Raw genomic sequence first — 18,401 nt, 5'->3', positions numbered from 1 at the left:
TCACTCGTATTTAAAAATACGGTTTTTCACCCGTCGCCGTCGTCGCTTGTTGTAAGTACTCGTTAACGCCAAGCGCCAAGCAGTAAGTTGCGTGCGCAGTGATGAATGGCAAGTAGCAAGCAGCGAGCGATTCGTCGATCTCTTGACGCTTTATTTAGTTTATTACAAAGCATTGTCAATGTAGGTCGTAAAATTTTGTCCCTCAGATACGCAGCGGATAAATATATAATACGGCGTCGTATAAATTTGCTACCTGCAATGTATGTAGAAAATTCGCTCGGCTTTTTATCGAGTACGTCACATTAAAATCGGATTTCAATTTATTTCATTCTAGTGTCGCTTGCGTTCGTCGCTTGGCACTCGTCACTTGCATCGCTCGTTCATAATCGAGCGATGTCGGTTATTTCAATAATCGAGTACTCGAGCGAGTTTTTGCTCGAGTTATCCCATCACTAATAATCACTGACAAAACTTAATACTATAGGAATAATCCAGGGAAGTGCTGACATTTAGCGAATTTCACTAATTTTAGGAGACAATGGGATCTAAAGTCTACTAACACTAGGTACATCTTTATTGGACGCTGATCAGATAAATCTTGACAATATAAATGTTCTCTTTGTTCTGCTAACAGTAGGATTTATATCTATTGCGGAATATTTATATTAACATAACCTTATCATGTGACCTGCATTTCTTTCACCTTGTTCTTTTATAAATTATTATATAATATCATTTAAAGTAAAGTACTTTAAGTTAACATCTACTTTTTGCTGCTGAAGATAATCTGGACAAGGCTTACTTTGTTTACGCGGAATCCAAACCGCGGTTCTCAGCCATATCATTTTCAATGTTTTACGGATTATGGCGTACCGACTATGACGTCAAAACAGTGGCAGGAAGACAATGGCTGAGATTGGTTCGAAATTGCGTAGAATGGAAGAACCAAGAAGAACCCTACAGTATACATCCTTTATTGGACTTATGAAGCTTTCAATAGATTAAAGCCGGGACCCCATTAGCAATACGCCATGCCACGCCACGTGTAGCGACGTGGGAAAGGGTGTATAGGGTGGGTCAAATTCGACACTTTTAAAGGGAAACACCTTTTTCTAAAGGAGATAGACGAAAACTAATATCGTTGTCTGGAGCTGAATTTTTACCAAAAACATTATGGTAAAAACTGCACATCGGTATCTGTTACCCTTTCGGAGTTACGGGGTGTTTTTCAAAAATGTGCATTTTTAACAAATCGCTGTAACTTTTTTGCTATGGAAAATTTGGTATTTTTATGAAAGCATTTCCAAGCACCTTTCTACGTAGAATTTAATGGTGTAATAGTATAGAGGGTGTTCCTTAATGATATGCTAATATTTAAGGGGGTGATTCTTGGACCCATTTTAAGAGAAAAACTTCATATGAATGTATGTCCTACACATCTTAGTTTCTGAGATACAGAGTGGTAAATTTTTCTAAAAAAAATGCATAATAACTCTGATTTTATTACAGTTTATTGGACTTATGAAGCTTTCAATAGATTTAAGCCGGGATCCCATTAGCAATACGCCATGCCACGCCACGTGTCGCGACGTGGGAAAGGGTGTACAGGGTGGGTCAAATTGGACACTTTCAAAGGCAAACACTTTTTTCTAAAGAAGATAGACGAAAACTAATATCGTTGTCTGGAGCTGAACTTTTACCAAAAACATTATGGTAAAAACTGCACATGGGTATCTGTTACCCTTTCGGAGTTACGGGGTGTTTTTCAAAAATGTGCATTTTTAACAAATCGCTATAACTTTTTTGCTATGGAAAATTTTGTATTTTTATGAAAGCATTTCCAAGCACCTTTCTACGTAGAATTTAATGGTGTAATAGTATAGAAGGTGTTCCTTAATGATATGCTAATATTTAAGGGTTGATTCTTTGACCCATTTTAAGAGAAAAACTTCATATGAATGTATGTCCTACACATCTCAGTTTCTGAGATACAGTGGTAAATTTTTCTAAAAAAAATGCATAATAACTCTGATTTTATTACAGTTTGTTGAGTTGTTGTTACAGACATCTTTATGAAACTTCATACACGTCTTCTATGTATCAAAATACCTTTTTGATGTTCAAAGAATTTTATTTATTTCAACCAGTGTCCATATGGGTTTTACATTGAATATTATTGGAGAAAAAAGTGGTACACCACTAACTTTTCAAAATCTCCATTCATTTGGAAACATTTTTTATCTCTTAATTCCGACGCATAGTTTTTGCTTAAAAAAGTTAAAGTCAGTTTCCTTCAGGGTCAAATGGCTGAAAATCTGATCCGGTGATTGTTGTGTGGAAATCATTTCTGAATCAGCTGGAAGGAAATTAAGAAATAAAACATTTTTTTTGTATATCAAAATAAGCATTTTAATGCAGGGAAAACGTGTATCAAATATAACATCGGAGGTAATTTGAAAAATAAAATACAAAGTTTTACCACCCTGTATCTAAAAGTTAAGATGTTTAGGACATATATTCATATAAAGTTTTTTTTAGAATAGGTCATTATTTGTCATTAAGGAACACCCTGTATAATGAAGTTACACATGTGATAACGTGAGATGGCGTGGCGTGGCATGGCGTGGCACATTGTTAATGGGGGCCCGGCTTTAAAATTCTTCCTTTCCGCAAACGCATTACAAATTGAACGTATTTCCAATATAAATCACTGAGGTGCACATGTTCGTATCAATTTTGTACAAAGTACTGGACAATTCGTTAGGAAACATTTTACTAATTTAATATGCTTTTTTTTCATTTGAATGTTTAATCGCTGGTTTGCAAAATATATTAGATTATAAGAATAATTATCATCAAGGCGAATTTTCGTGCGCTTTATTTCCGACGATACGATGATACAATATTGACTTGGTAGAAGATAAAAACTTTGATTGGTTAGAAAATTCCGTAACTTTTACATTTATTGCATTCACGTGCTAAAAGCATGAATTCTTTAGCATCAATGTAAATTCTACCTTCATGCTAAAAATATTCGACTATAACAATAATTCACAATACAATTCCAATTGTCATTTTTTGTCTTCATTTTCATAATGATTGTGTTTTTCTTATCGAACCGTGAGTTTTTCTTATCAGTCATTAATTTTTTACCGCTATTATATACCGGGTGAGTCTTAAATAAGTGCAAATATTTTCAGGGCTGGTAGATTTCGATAAAAGAAACATTTTTTCCCTTTACCGTTTTTCAAGTCCAAAATACCCGAAATATTTTACTTTGAAAATTTCCAAAAAAATGATTTTTATTTAAATTTTTAGAACCGTTAGATATTTTTTGGGTTTTTTTTCTATTTTGTAAATTTATCTGTTACGGTTAAGGTCCGATGTCCGGTTAATATTGACATTACCCGGTTAATCTCGAGAATAAGACACAACAAAACAACCAAAAACATAACCTAACCCAAACATTAACATGTTAATGTCGACATTAACCGCACATCGGACTTTAACCGTAACATATCCACTACCTATGTTGCCATATTATGAAGTTATTATGTTTTTTAATTAAACATTTAAAAAATTTCGAAAATTTCTTGTAAAAAAATCCATTTTTTTTAAATTGATGGCGTCTGGGTGATTTGTCAATTAGTATCATGTATTAACTATTTTGATACCAAATGAAGAGCACACGGGAGAAATGATGAATGTCCAAAAACGGGCGGATAAATGTTCAGAAGGAGTTTTTTAATTTAAATTACGTATGGAGTTTTATCGTTTTCCCATTTTTAAATGTCTTTTTCTATGTCAATTTTTCTTTTTCAATTTTCTATGTGGCCGTTATCGATATTCCCATTTATTTAGGTACCAAAAGGTGTAGCTTTTTATGACGAAAAATATTATGCATTAAAATCAAATTAGCAAAAAATGGGACTTTCATAGTTTTTCCCGTGTGCTCTTCAAATATCTTTAGGACGATTTCATAGCGATTTTAAATTTAAAAGATCATTTTTACGCAAAAAATTACGGAAATTTATATTTTTCCACTCAGTAATTCAGTAATGTACGGACGAAAAGTTGTTACTCTTCAAAGCAGCCAAAAAATATCTAGCTGGCCCCCCTATAAGTATAACACATAACACAGCGATATCGATATACAACACACATTTTTTCACCCAAATATCAGCGTTAGTTAAGAAATTATTTGGAAAACATCGAAATAAAATAAAACTTTTACACCCTGTATCTCCGAAACGAAGCATTTTAGAACATATCGTTGCTATATTATCAAGAAATTATGTTTTTTAACTAAAAACAAAAAAAAAGATAAAAAAAATCCAAATTGTGAAGTGTGAATTTTTTTTTCGCGAAAGTAACCTCACAACCGTGTTTTTGGGGTCGAAATATACTACCCCTAAAAATATTTGCACTTATATAAGACTCCCCCTGTATGTATTACGCACAGTTTTGTTCCAATTTTTTAGTAATTCAAAATATCAATATGTAAAACTGTTAACAAATAAAATTTAATAGCCTTTCGGTACAATATATTAAAACATATTTTTTTTCAAACGTCACATAAGTATTAATTTTTGCCAGGTGATTGATTGACAATATAAAAAAGTCATTTTAACGCCTAGGCATAAAAATAAAGCACTTTTACGCCTAAGCACAAAAGTATCAAAATAAATAAAAATTTAATCAACTGACAAAGTGTCAAATTCAACGAGCGTAACCATAATTTCTCGATATACAGGTTGTTAATTTGTTCATTACTCGTGACAAGAGCTTTATGGTTGAAATATGGCAACCTCGGCCCGCTCGTCGGTCGACGACGCGTTCTCAATAGGCAGTGTTGCCAAAGGTCAAACCTTGCCTGTATGTCAAATGTACAGTCTCGCCGCGAAAAGTGTCATTTTTACTCCTAATAAAACAATATACCGTATGATAGAGAAAAAACGGTCTCCAGTTGGCTGGGAAATGACGATCGATGACATCTCCCATATACATTTACATATAAAATGACAGCGATGGCTACGATATGATTTTCATTCATTTTCATTTTTTTTTCGATCATACGGAATTATTATCTTAATGTTATTTTTTCAACAAATGACTTTTATTGCATTTTTCTATTATTGAATAAACCTATTCTTCTACGTTTAGTTCTTGAAATTAATTTTATGGTCCTCTTTATTGCAATATTTATGGATCGTGTTTACATTTTGAAGGACTGTATCTTATGTAAATTCAGCAGCGGAACTATATCAAAAAACATCGCATTTTGGGTTTTCCACGCACCTTGAAACCGAACTTGTACAATAATAAAGCTGGTTTGAAGAAGATAATTACGTTTTTTGTTGCTATATATTTGGTGGACGCGTATATTCTAAATTATATTGTTTCTCATATTTCCTTCTTAAATTCTTCTTTTTCAAAGGCATAAAAATAAAACTGACCTTCTCTCACCTAAATTTTCCTATCGTAAAAAATCTGTTTTTTTCTATCTAACCGTTTCAACCTTAATGATGATTTCTTTATCATAATTATAAGTTGCCTCACTCTGTAAATACGTATTACGTACTTAATTATTTGCAAGCCAGTCATTTGCCATCATCAGTTACGAATTTTCTATAAAAGTATAAATAATGGGTGTTGCAAATCAGTTGCGAGTATTTCCTTTTTTCTAACCACTTCGTTACAATGGTTGGAGCTTACTTTACCTTGTATGTATTATTGTTCGGGTTCGTTTTGAGCGAAGTTCGTAAGTGTACTTTGAATTTTCGATAATTTTCTCTTTTATTACATTTTAACGAATTCTAGCTGACTATATACATATATGTCATAAAAAAGATCCAAATGTCGTGGCTTGCATTAAAGAATCCATCGAACATCTTAAACCCAAATTGGCTGAAGGTCTACCTGAAATAGATGCCCCTGGAATCGATCCCTTCCTTTTAGATAAAGTAACTATTTTCCAAGGATCAGAGAAATCTGGATTATATGCATATTTGGAAAACTTACAAGTGCGTGGAGCAGGAGATTTTGAAATTACTAAACTGAAGTAAGACAAGCATACATGTACTGTATTCTGTTAACACACATGAAATTCGCATAGAACTGCAACAGTTGTTGAAAGAGTTTGTATAATACATTAAAATACTTAATGCATTTTATCTTTTCGCAGTTCCAAATTTTTTTTTATATAACTCGTGACAGAATTTAAGATAATAACAAACTTTTGCTTGTACTTGAAATTTTTGACTAATACTAGCTGTGACTTTCAGACTGGATATAGACAAGATGACTTACAGAGTCGGTGTCACAATTCCATTCTTGGATATTGTCGGAGCATATAATATTAATCTTAAAATTCTGCAGAATCCTATTAAAGAAAATGGCGACTTTCATGCTAATGTCAGTAAGTATTTTATATTAAAACAATTAAGAGTAAATTTTGAATTTATTATTTATTTTAAGGTGGAATTAATGGGCAAGCTGTGATACAAGGCGAACTAGAAGAAAATCATCTAATGTTTAAATCGTTCAACTTTAAAATTGGCGTCAAGGACTTCAATGTAGACTTTGGGGATTTGTTTAAGTCAAATCCAGCATTAAGTAAGTAACTTATTTTTTTATATTGTATATCGAAGGAAATCTGATTTATAATAATACTTTCCCAGCACTTTGTTATTTTCACAACAGCCAAATCACTTTTAATTAAATTATTATTACATTAACTTAAATAAAAATAGTATATAGAAGCGTAAAAAGGCCTTAACCCCTACAAGTGGGCCAATTATATTGTTTTGTGCCAAATTTTTTTTTTCGAGTTACCTTTAGCGCTGCTTTTAAAAAGGCAGTTTTTTAATTTCTCAAATGTGTCTTCCAGACTGTATTTCTGTTTTTAGTATAATTATTAAAAACAAAGACAAATTATATATTAAAGTGGTTACAGGGTGGTTCGAATTGTATTCGGGAACCTTCGGCAGCATATTCTGCAGAGAAAAATGTGTAAAAAGAAGTTCGTATAAATGTATGCCCTAAAATGCTTGGTTTTGGAGATACAGGGTGTAGAAGTTTCATTTTTATTTCGGCTTTTTCCAAAGAATTTGAAACTAATGAAAACTGAACTAATTGAAACTAATGTCGATATTTGGATGAAAATTGGTGTCTGGCAGTTTACTGATATGAGAAATTTGATTTCAATGTCAATATGACTCCCACTTGTTGGGAGCTGCACCTACATATTTTTTAAAGGTTTTGAAGAATAATATATTTTTGTCCATATCTGTATAAATCTACTGAGTGAAAAAATAATATACTTAACGCCGTTTTTATGTAAAAAGGTATCTTGGTAAAAATCGCTACAAATAATCGTTTTTCAAATAATCAATAAATCAAAATAATCAATACATATCATCATTGCCAAAAATTGAACATGTTGTCAAGATAGTTGTTTGGCTGAAATCATAAAATTGATTTTTTTGTGCCAGGTTCAACGGAAACTATTTCATCAAAAATTTATGATTAATTTAAAAAAATAACAAGTATAATCTAGTGAACATATTTATTTTTTGTCAATGATGATATGTATTGATAATTATTTACATTTCAAATATCTTGACAACGGTTATTCTAAGTGATTTCTATCAAGACGCCTGTTTACCTAAAAAATGGCAAAAAATAGATATATTTTTTCATTCAGTATCCCCCCTACAAGTAGGAGTCATATTAACATCGAAATAAAATTTCTCATGTCCAAAAGACACCAATTTTCATCAAAAATCGATATTAGTTCAGAAATTATTTGAAAAAATTCGTAATAAAAATGAAATTTCTACACCCTGTATCTCCAACACTTGGCATTTTAGGACATACATTTATAAGATTTTTTTAAAATTATTTTCATCTGCAGAATATGCTGCTGAAGTTTCCCGAATACAATTCAAACCACCTTGTATATGCGGGTTCGGCCCAATTTTTGACATCAATGCTCAAAAGTGCTGTTGTTCCTCCAAAGTGCTCTAGTTCCTCCAAAAAACCTTCACCTAAAGTTTTAAAGCGTCGGTAAAGCAGGTGCTCTATGGTTTCTTCGTTCTCTCCACATTGTCTGCAGTAGTCATCATTGGAAATCTTCCATTTCACGAAGTTTACCCCCGTGGGGCAGTTTCCAGTGATGACAACTACAATAATTATGCGTATAAGGTTCTTTTTGCGCTGTAGAAGTTGTTTTTTTCTTTTTGCTATCTACCATTGGCCATAGTCTTCGAGCTGTAGCGCAGTCCTCACGGTGTTGCCACGTCTCCTGCTGCTTTGCCTTGATGGTAGATCTTATAGCTTCCTTTAGTTTGTTGATCGTCACAAGTGGTGGGCCATCTGCTACGGCTTCTCCCCTATCCCTTTCTTTAGCGAGTCTGTCTGCTTTGATTGTCCACCACATTGCTGTGGCCTGGCACCAAGCACAGAGTAGCCCGCCTTGACGCAGCCAGGACAATGCTTCTCGGCAGTTCATCACCCTTTTCGATCTCCTTGATTGCATGGTAATTCTTCTTAAAGCGCCCAGGCTGTCAGAATATATCACGATATCCCGTCATCAGCAATTTTCTGTCGTATACAACAAGCCGCTTTTTTTATGGCTTTAACATCTGCTTGTAGAACATTACAATTCTCCGATAGCCTTAAAGATCGTCGGATGTCTAGTTCCTCTGAGAAGATGCCTATACCTGTGCCTCCTGAAGTTGCGGAAGCATCGTGTAGACTGCTATCTTTTAAGTGTTCATTACTCGGTTGCTTTCCCATTCTTCTCTTGTCGGGATGCGAATCCTTATCTTTTCTCCAAAATCATGTTTGATGAGCATATAGTTCGTTTTCTGCTCCAGCAGATATGGAGTGATGTTCGCCATGAATTTCCCTATCATTGGCAATATTCTCGAGTGACCGTAGTTGGTCTGGTTCCACAGATTGGATTCCCTGCTTAATCTTAGGGCATCTTTAGTGGCCAGGTCCTTCACGAAACAGTGGCTTGATTGCAAGTCCAGAATTACTTCTAGCGCAGCTCTGTATTGGAATTCCCTTGTTAAAGGGCCGAATATGACACTAATGAAAGCTTCTAGCCTAAACGTTTGTTTTTTGAAGATTAAAGAAAATTATAGATTTTCTCCTTATTGACTAAAGTTTAAAGTTTTTTTATAACAAAAAAAAACTAAAATGAAGACACTTTAACTTTAACACTTTAAGATTCAAGAACTCTCTCACTTTCAAAATTATTAGTATTATATTAGTAGTAATTTTTAGAAATATGTAATAGATAGATATATTTAATGAGGTAGATTTTGTCTCTTCTTCTTTGAGGTAAATTTTGTCTCTTCACTAAGTCTAATAAAGAAATTGGGACTTTCATCTAGCATTTTGCCAATGATGACAGTACAAAGACTGTCACCATAGGTGACCATCGTGTGCTGCAAATAGCTCCAGTCTAAACCATGGCTCAGTCTAAAACAACGCGCATTTTGCACTGGCTATTACATTGAGATAGTATTTATTCTACTGTTTTTTCTTCAGAATCCCGTGATTTTATAAAACCTATCAACTTTAAAAGGCTACTGAGCGCTGTTAGTATATCCATTATACTTTTGACAGTTTTCCTGCCTTTGCTTATCAAGTTTCGCAACTTTTGGCTAGTGTTAACTATGAGCTGTTTTGCTTGCTTCTGTCAATTTTCCACCACCGGGGATTTGTCCTCCCACTTGTTTTGATAACAAAATAGTTTATTTTAATTTCAATTATTTTATTAAATGTGTCCATTTTCAAGATCAGCATCATATTGTTTCTCGAGGATAGGGTATTTCCATATGCTTTCATACATTTAAAATTTGTTGACTTAGGTTAGTGAATAACAAGTTTTGAATTTATGTAAGCAGTATTTCTAAACATTTAATTACGATATTAGTTAAAGAAATATTTACCTACATTTTCAATGTTAGGATTGTCTTTACAAGAGGATAAACTTCTTTATTACTGAAATTTTGAGAAAAATGCATTCTTCATAAAAAAATTTGCTACTTTTAAAATGGTTAATCCAGTTTATACATTTCCAAATTTTCATACCGTTTTAGAGAAAATTTAGAAAACATGAAAATATAGTTGATTTTTTTCCGGAAAAAGTCCTAAAATCAAAACGCGTTTCTATGATAATATAATTTCGTTTTCATTCTTTGATAGATTGTTGTTGATGGAATTTTAATAAACGTCATATTTCTTGCTGTTTTAAAATGTTAAAGGAGCACAAAACTTATTTAGTCCAACGCTACGGAAGGTTGAAAATAGTTATCGGAAAATATGATACGTTAACAACAGCAAAAAATATGAGGTTAATCAAAATTAATAACAATCATCTACTAAAGAATGAAATCGAAATAATATTACCATAGAAACGCCATTTGATTTTTAGGACTTTTTTCAACAATATTTTCATGTTTTCTCTAATTTTCTTTAAAACGGTATGGAAATTAGGAAAAGTGCAAACAGGATTAACCATTTTAGAAGAAGCAAAAAATTTTATAAAGCATGCATTTTTTCAAAATTTCAATAATAAATAAGTTTTTCCTTTTGTAAAGACAATCCGAGGACATACTGTATAAATTATTTTATTAATAAATATTTAAAATATCTCTACAAAAATTGAAATATGTAGTCATTAATTGACTAAGTATTAAATTATTATTATTAATAGTAATTACATTTTTTAAACGAAAATATTTATTATTCTAGATTTTTTTGCTGTTAATTGTTTTAATTATTAAAACACATGTCCCAGAAACAATAATCTAAACTTATAAACTTCTTTCTAATTTCTAATATCAATAGACTTACTAACGTTGATATTCAGATCTATATATTTATTAAAACCTACTTATAAAATCCCTGTTGTTTTTTGTAAATAATAATGAATACCTAAAAAAAGACATTGTTTAAAAAATATAAACTAATGGTACAGTTGACATATATTAATTAATGATTAATCAGCACTGAAATAATTACATATTTTAATTAATGATAATTTGGTTGAGGTCAAAACATAATTGGAAGGTAATAAATAGGCATTTTCAGTTCATTTTAAATACAGACGTATATGATATATTGCAGTTTTTTTGTTTAATTGATGCCCGTTAAGTTTTTATGGATTATTCCATTAAAGTTACTATATTGGTATTGTCACTGTTTACTTCAACGCATGGGGTATTTTAAAATTTTATATGTTCTACCCTGGGTACAGGATATTTATGTATAGTGTGTCCCATTTCGGTTGCAATTGTGAGTTAGGTTACACCGAGAATATCCAATGCAACCTGGCAAATTTTATCTTTCGTGCAAGAATTAGATAACTGAGTCTAATTCTTTGTCCAATTGAAGACTACAGGGGAAAAACGATCTAAGTCACATTTTCTTACTTTTGAGATACATGATTTTGAAACTTTAAAGACTAAAGGACAAGAAATAATAAAATGTAGCGAATCGTAAGAAGTTTTTATCAATAGTTATATGTATAGACATTAACTGATTAACAGACAAAACAAAGAAAAATAATTTGTAGCAAATTTGTTAGATAAAATAAAACTCGTATTCGCTTGGTTCAATGGAAAAGTGATCCAAGTCCATATGGAATAATTCTGTATGTGGTTACTCCGAGTATTACTCATGCTGGAATAAAGAGAAAAATATGTTTTTATTCTCATTTTTATTATTAATATTGTATTAATTATATTTTCTTAATATTTTTTTATTTATTTCTTATTTTTGTTATTATTTTTTTATTAATATTATTAGCATTAGATTATTTTTTACTTAAGAATGGCGATTTGTTTCTGATAAAATGAAACTACACTACTAGACAGTTCCCTTATGGTTCCACTAGAACATTTCCAGAATTTAATTTCTTTGAATTTAAAACTAGTGACACAATAGACATAATCAGACTTCTTTTCTTAGGCAGAAATAAAAACAATATACTTTAATTGATATTACTCACCATATCTGCATCGTTTAGATGAGCACTGTTTGACGCACAAGGCAAATTTGTGTAGTAGTCTTGCAGAGATTCATCCACGAACTTTTTCAAAAATTGTAACTGCTCATACTTGAGTTTGGGCAAAGGAATTAGGTCAGCATAAAGTTGTTGTGGTGCTGAATATATAGCTATTTTTATTCGTTTTGTATGCGTTGATATGTTTAAAAACATGAAATATGGACTTGGATCGGTCTTCCGTGCATTCACGTGGACTTAGATCGCTTTTCCAAAGTATTAATATTTTAATCGCTGATTTTAGTGGACTTAGATAATTATTTCAGTGTTACATTATTCCTATTTTGGAACGGACACTTGATGGGCATAAGATGGCAGTGTTATCGCAATTTCCATTTTTTTTGGACTTAGTTCGTTTTTCCCGTGTAGTCTTCAATTTTTAAATGATCTTAAGAAACTATTTTTTTAAGGTAGCTCAGCCCTATTTTTTTAGATAAAGAATCAAGATTAGGTGCGTTATTATATGACATTTTTTTTTGTTGGAGGGGAAAAAATCTTGCATAAGACACCACGACTGGTGTTTAGTTGTCGAGGTAGTGTCGGATTCTTACCGACTAAAAAAACCGCCTCCTTTTACTTCACCAACTACAACGGAACCGCTCGCTAACAAGCTTCTGCAAACGTTTGCGATTCTCAACTATTTTGTGCCATATCGGTGCGGCATATAGAATTTGTGAATGCACAACGCTTGTCAAGATCCGTCTTTCGGATGACCTCTCGGATATTTGGCATCAACAAGGATAGCGCCGTAACAGTTCTTTCTGCTTTACCAGTAATTTTGCTCTACAAAAGTTAGCTTGCTGTAGACAGTGCTAGAGCCATACCCCTAGATATTTCAATGCCTTACTCTGTCCAACTTCAGACCCCAAAATTTGAAAAGATATGGGAGTCATCTTCCTTCGTGTTGTCAATATTACAACCTCAGTTTTATGTGGTGCCAACTGGAGTTGATGTTCCATCATCCAGTGTGTTACTCTTGCTAGGGCGGCGTTTCCCAAATTCATTACTGTTTCCTCATTGTGCCGTTACAACCATAGCGACATCATCAGCGAAACTAATTAAAGTCACGCCCGTTGGCATATCAATCCGGAACAGATCGTCGTATAGAACATTCCATAAGGTTGGTCCAAGTAACGATCCTTGTGGGACACCTCCACTAATAGTAAAATCTTGCGTCTGCCTGTCTGCTTCTAGGATTAGTTTCCTGCCACTTAGGTTACTATATGTTACGTTATTATATGACATAAATCAAGATTGATAGACGTATTCAATTGATTTGTATTCAATCCTGTTTCATCGTAAATTATCGTAAATATCTAGAACTTTTCATTTTTTAATAATACCCTCGGTATTTTTATTACTTTATTCGATAGAAAACTATTCTGAAACGAATGAAATATCGTATATCAACTTTAGACATTTTCGCGTATGGTTTATTTGAACTTGTAACAAGCGATTCATAACGACAATTTGACTCGAATTACCAAGTGTGTGCGGTACCAAATTATTCGTAAAGAAATGCTTTTACTAAATTAGCTAATGAGCCATCCTCGTTCCATTTGAAAACATTGAGATATGATTAAAAATACTATTTGGGCATCTTTTAATCGGTCAGGACGACACACGAAAAATAATAGACAATTAATTTTTTTTGCAAGGATCCTTGATTAAAAATTAGTATTTTTAACACAGCCATGGCACTCTAGATTGAAATTAAAAATACGATTTTTAAGTGTAAATGTGAAAAGTTGACATATGATATGCCATTCTATTGAGAGTGTTATTTTCTATCGAATAAAGTAAAAAAATACCGAAGGTGCCAACTATAGTAAGTGATCGAGAAAAGTTGAATACGTCAATCAGTCCTAATTTATGTCATATGCGAACATACCAAATCTTGTTTTTTTATTAGAAAAAAATAAAAAAAGATATTGGGGCGAACACCCGGTATATTATGATCTTGGCGCTAGAAAATAATACCTTCTCTATAAATAAATAAAATCAGAGAAAAAAATCAATTGCAGTTTACTATAAAATGCTTCAATGGACTACAAAATTACATTAGCAACAAAATCGCAAATCGCAACTCCTAAAAATTCAAACTCGCAGATAGAAGGTTGTCATGGTCCTAGTTTATACAATAACAATCGCAGCAAAATCGCAACTGTAGATTGGTTGCCTAAATTAAAACTTCCAAATGGAAGAAATTGCAGTCGCAGTTTCCTATGAGAGCCAATCGGAGGTTGCAATTGCGATTTTTAAAGCGCTGCGATTGAAACGCAGTTTGCGATTTGTTGCTCATCTCTATTACACAATATTTGGGTTGCTTTTTAAAACAAAATGCTTGATAATGAATAAATAAATTAAAGCGTAATAATGTAAAGTAATAATAATTGTCGAATAAAGTGACAAACATTTGTTCTGTAAATGTAATTTCATTAGACGCCGCGCCGCACGAGAGAGTATGCAGCAAAAATTGCAGTGTCACAACAGGCCCTCACGGTAATTATCAGCATATTTGAACCGGATTAGTTGTAGATCCGGCTGAAGTTGTAGAGTAGAGTCAGAATCGGATATACAGCCGCTGTATCCTTTGTAAACATTCAGCACTGTCATTATTATTTTCTTTGGTGCTACTGAAATATTGAATAAAAATGAACTAAAATACCTAATAACTATAAAATAAAATAAAAATAATCTAATAAATTATTTATTTATCAATTGAACATTAAATAAAATTTCATTCATTTACATTAAATTTTAATGGTTTTTGATAAGTTAGTTTATTTGATTTTTATCAGAAATTTGTTTTGTGGACTTTAGCTTTTGGACGCTTTTTCTCTCAACAGTCTCTACATAACTCTACACTATGCGGAGAACTCTTCCAAACAGGCCAAGGTCGAATTTCGTCGCCCAACTTTGTCACATTTTATTTATTGGCGTGGAGAGATTTTTTTTTTTGGCGTTTCCCGTTGCCTCGTTCAATTTTGTTTCGTTTTGAGCTATTATATATATTATAACCAAAACGTGGCGGTATCTGTACGCGAGGCAAAGGATCTTTTTCATAAATCTCAGTAAAATAAGTAAACCTAGCCGTTTCTAAAATAGCTATTGCTACAATGATATTGCGTTAATTACATCTCGTTTTATGTTAATATATATTCCACAAAATTAATATTTGAACACGCGTTGATAATATGTAGAGTAGAAATTTAAGAACAAAACTTTTCACTCAATCTACAGGAATATAATTACAATATATTGATTATTAATTTTGTTATAGTAAATGAGTGTGTAAAATTGTATATATGTTATGTTTGTTTTACGCGCCCTTAATTGATTAAAATAACAGTAGTATTGCTTGATGAGTAATACTGGCAACATAATTATTATATGGAGCTGATTGGAAAAATTATTGATTGACTCGATGTTCAATAAAAGATTTTTTATATACCGGGTGTTGCATCGTCGAGCGGGACATAGGAAATCCCATGTAAATTTTAATGGGGTCAATTATTGGTTTCCATAATTATTTTAGAGAATAATTCTATTTAATTTTAGTGAAGAGCGCTAAAACCCACATTCAAAAGAATAACTTTAGATATTTTTGATTACCCCGTTTACGAGTTATCGCCGATTTCTTTTTAAATATTTCTGCTTTCTTAAGGCCCCGTATTTACTTATGAGCACCAGTCGAGGTAAAAGATAACTGTCAAATGAAGTTGTCATTTCAGAAATTTATCTAATTAGTGCTTTATTATTATTATTAAAAACTCATACCTACATCAAAAATATTAGCCATGAATTACACTACCGAAGAAAAAGTATTGATGATTAAATGGTATTATCAAGGAAATAGTTATCAAAAGGTGTCGGACATGTTTGCTGCTTTGTATCCGAATAGACCGATACCTGGAAAATCTACAATCGCAAGGAATATCCAGAGATTTGAGACCAAAGGTACCCTAATAAATAACTGCAGATCTGAAGCAAGGCAGGAACAAAGAGAAGATGCAAGAAGTGATACCGAGTTGGAAGTTCTATTGTGCGTGGAAGAGAACGATGGAAAGATCAGCACAAGAAAACTTGAGGATGAAATAGGAATAGATTGCTCTACAGCGTTTCGAATTTTGAAACGACACAAATACTATTCATTCAAATATGAAAAGCACCAAGAGCTACGAGGTGGGGACGAAATACGGCGGCAGGCGTTTTGTTTTGATATGATGGAAAGAGCAAACACGGATAGGGAATTTTTTAAAAACATATGTTTCACTGATGAATGCACGTTTACCTTAAATAATGAACCCAATGTTCAAAATTATCGATATTGGAACAAAGAAAACCAACACAGGTTTGTCGAAACAAGGACGCAATATCCACAGAAAGTAAATGTTTGGGCAGGGATATTCGGACACAATATTATCGGGCCATTATTACGCGAAATTTAAAAGCAGAATATTATTTGGAACTACTCGAAAATCATGTTTTACCTGCTTTGCATGATGCCGCTAGGGAAAATCAGGAAGTTTGGTACTAAACGGATGGCTGCCCGGCACATAGTACCCTGGCTGTTCGGGAATATTTAGACAATAGTTTTAACGGAAACGTTATTGGCCTAAATCATACAGTAAATTGGCCAGCAAGGTCTTCTGATATTTCGCCAAATGATTTCTTTCCCTGGGGCCATTTAAAAAACAGGATATATAAGGATAAAAAATACCCAAATCTAGACGAGTTAAAAAATGCTATTTCTGCCGAATGCAATAGAATTTCAGTTTACCAACTAGCGAATGTAAGAAGAGAATTTTATGATCGCCTGGGTTATTGTCTAGCAGTCGATGGAGGAATATTTGAACATCTTCTTTTCCTTCATCCTAAAGTTCTAACAATTTTATTGTACCTAAATAATAAGTTATTGAATATTGTAATAATACTATAATTATCCTTGTAATTGATTACTTTATTTTACTTTAATTCATATTAATTTGTATTTATAAATACACCTTGAAGATTTCCGGTGTAGGAATGAGTTTTCCTTAATAATAAAGCACTAAATAGGTAAATTTCTGAAATGACAACTTCATTTGATAGTTATCTTTTACCTTGACTGGTGCTCATAAGTCAATACAGGGCCATAAGAAAGGAGAAACATTTACAAAGAAATCGGCGATAACTCGTAAACGGGCTAATCAAAAATATCTAAAGTTATTCTTTTGAATGTGGGTTTTAGTGCTCTTCAATAAACCTAAATAGAATTATTCTCTAAAATAATTAGGGAAGTCAATAATTGACCCCATTAAAATTTACATGGGATTTCCTATGTCCCGTCCGACGATGCAACACCCGGTATAATAATAACATGGTTTGATAGAAATCCATTCAAAAATAAGAAATGATTGGACGATTTTTTAAATAGTTTGACTGTGGATTAAAATGAACTTGGATTGATCTGGATTTTCTATTTTGACTGATATTATTAATTTCTTTTGTGAACATTTTATTTTACACCATGATATTTATAAATTTCTTCCTGGGTGTATCATATACTCCCATATACATATGTATATGGGAGTATGTATATGGATAATGTATATGGAGAAATTTTTATATCCTGTTATGTATATGAAAAACGTATATAGAGAAACTGTTTCTTCCTCGCATCATATACTCCCATATACATACTCATATACCTTCCATATACTTCTGCATGCTATATTTTTTACTATTTTATTTTTATTTCAGACGAGTTGGCTAAAGATTTGATCAACAATAACAAAGGAGATTTAATAAAAATGGCTTTACCTTTCATTGAGCGTAAAGTGGCTGAGATATTATTGGAGACAAGCAACAAAATAACCAAAAACTTGGATTACAATGAAGTATTTCCTGAATAATACCTGCCAGTATTCTTATTAAAGTGATATTCGTTCCTAAAATATTATTTCATTTCTTTGCCCGGTATAACCAGTTTATAGCATAAGACTTTTTTTTAATTATTTGTAAAACAACGATATTAGAATGTCATCAAATCTGGTCAAATACAAAGTATCAATTTCATTCGCATAACGCTAAGGTTAAATAAAAACTTGAAACTATTGTTTATCTTTTGGAGAAAGGTGAATAGCACGAAATTCGTGATGAGTTAAAAAAGTTATAACTATAATACGAATTTCGGCCGTTATAATCTGAAATCTATGAAGGTTGAAACCACGGCCTTAATTCGTCCACCGGGACTTTTCAGGCGGATTTTGTACCTTTTGGGGAAAATTTGTAACACCGTTTTTAGCCGGCTTTAACCGAAAAAATTACCCCAAAT

General features: G+C 32.4%; 1 protein-coding gene across 1 annotated transcript; it reads left to right on the top strand.

Moving 5' to 3' along the window:
• Window positions 1-5,604: 5,604 nt before the first annotated feature.
• LOC115890571 (putative beta-carotene-binding protein) lies at window positions 5,605-18,021 on the top strand. Its single transcript, XM_030910840.1, has 5 exons — window positions 5,605-5,761; window positions 5,821-6,061; window positions 6,285-6,418; window positions 6,478-6,615; window positions 17,828-18,021. The coding sequence occupies exons 1-5, from the start codon at window positions 5,701-5,703 to the stop codon at window positions 17,977-17,979; spliced, it is 726 nt and encodes a 241-aa protein (XP_030766700.1). The 5' UTR covers window positions 5,605-5,700; the 3' UTR covers window positions 17,980-18,021.
• Window positions 18,022-18,401: the final 380 nt, after the last annotated feature.

Source organism: Sitophilus oryzae, unplaced genomic scaffold (genome assembly GCF_002938485.1).
Source record: "Sitophilus oryzae breed Bouriz unplaced genomic scaffold, Soryzae_2.0 scaffold_882_pilon_pilon, whole genome shotgun sequence".
Classification (NCBI taxonomy): domain Eukaryota; kingdom Metazoa; phylum Arthropoda; class Insecta; order Coleoptera; family Curculionidae; genus Sitophilus; species Sitophilus oryzae.
This window is presented reverse-complemented; position numbering and strand designations above follow the sequence as displayed.

What these genes read in the sequence shown, in the direction of transcription:
- LOC115890571 (XM_030910840.1), top strand. Translation starts at nt 5,701, where the DNA reads ATGGTTGGAGCTTACTTTACCTTGTATGTATTATTGTTCGGGTTCGTT. An exon ending in CGACTTTCATGCTAATGTCA is followed by an intron (nt 6,419 to 6,477) that starts GTAAGTATTTTA and finishes ATTTATTTTAAG; the next exon opens with GTGGAATTAATGGGCAAGCT. An exon ending in TAAGTCAAATCCAGCATTAA is followed by an intron (nt 6,616 to 17,827) that starts GTAAGTAACTTA and finishes TTTTTATTTCAG; the next exon opens with ACGAGTTGGCTAAAGATTTG.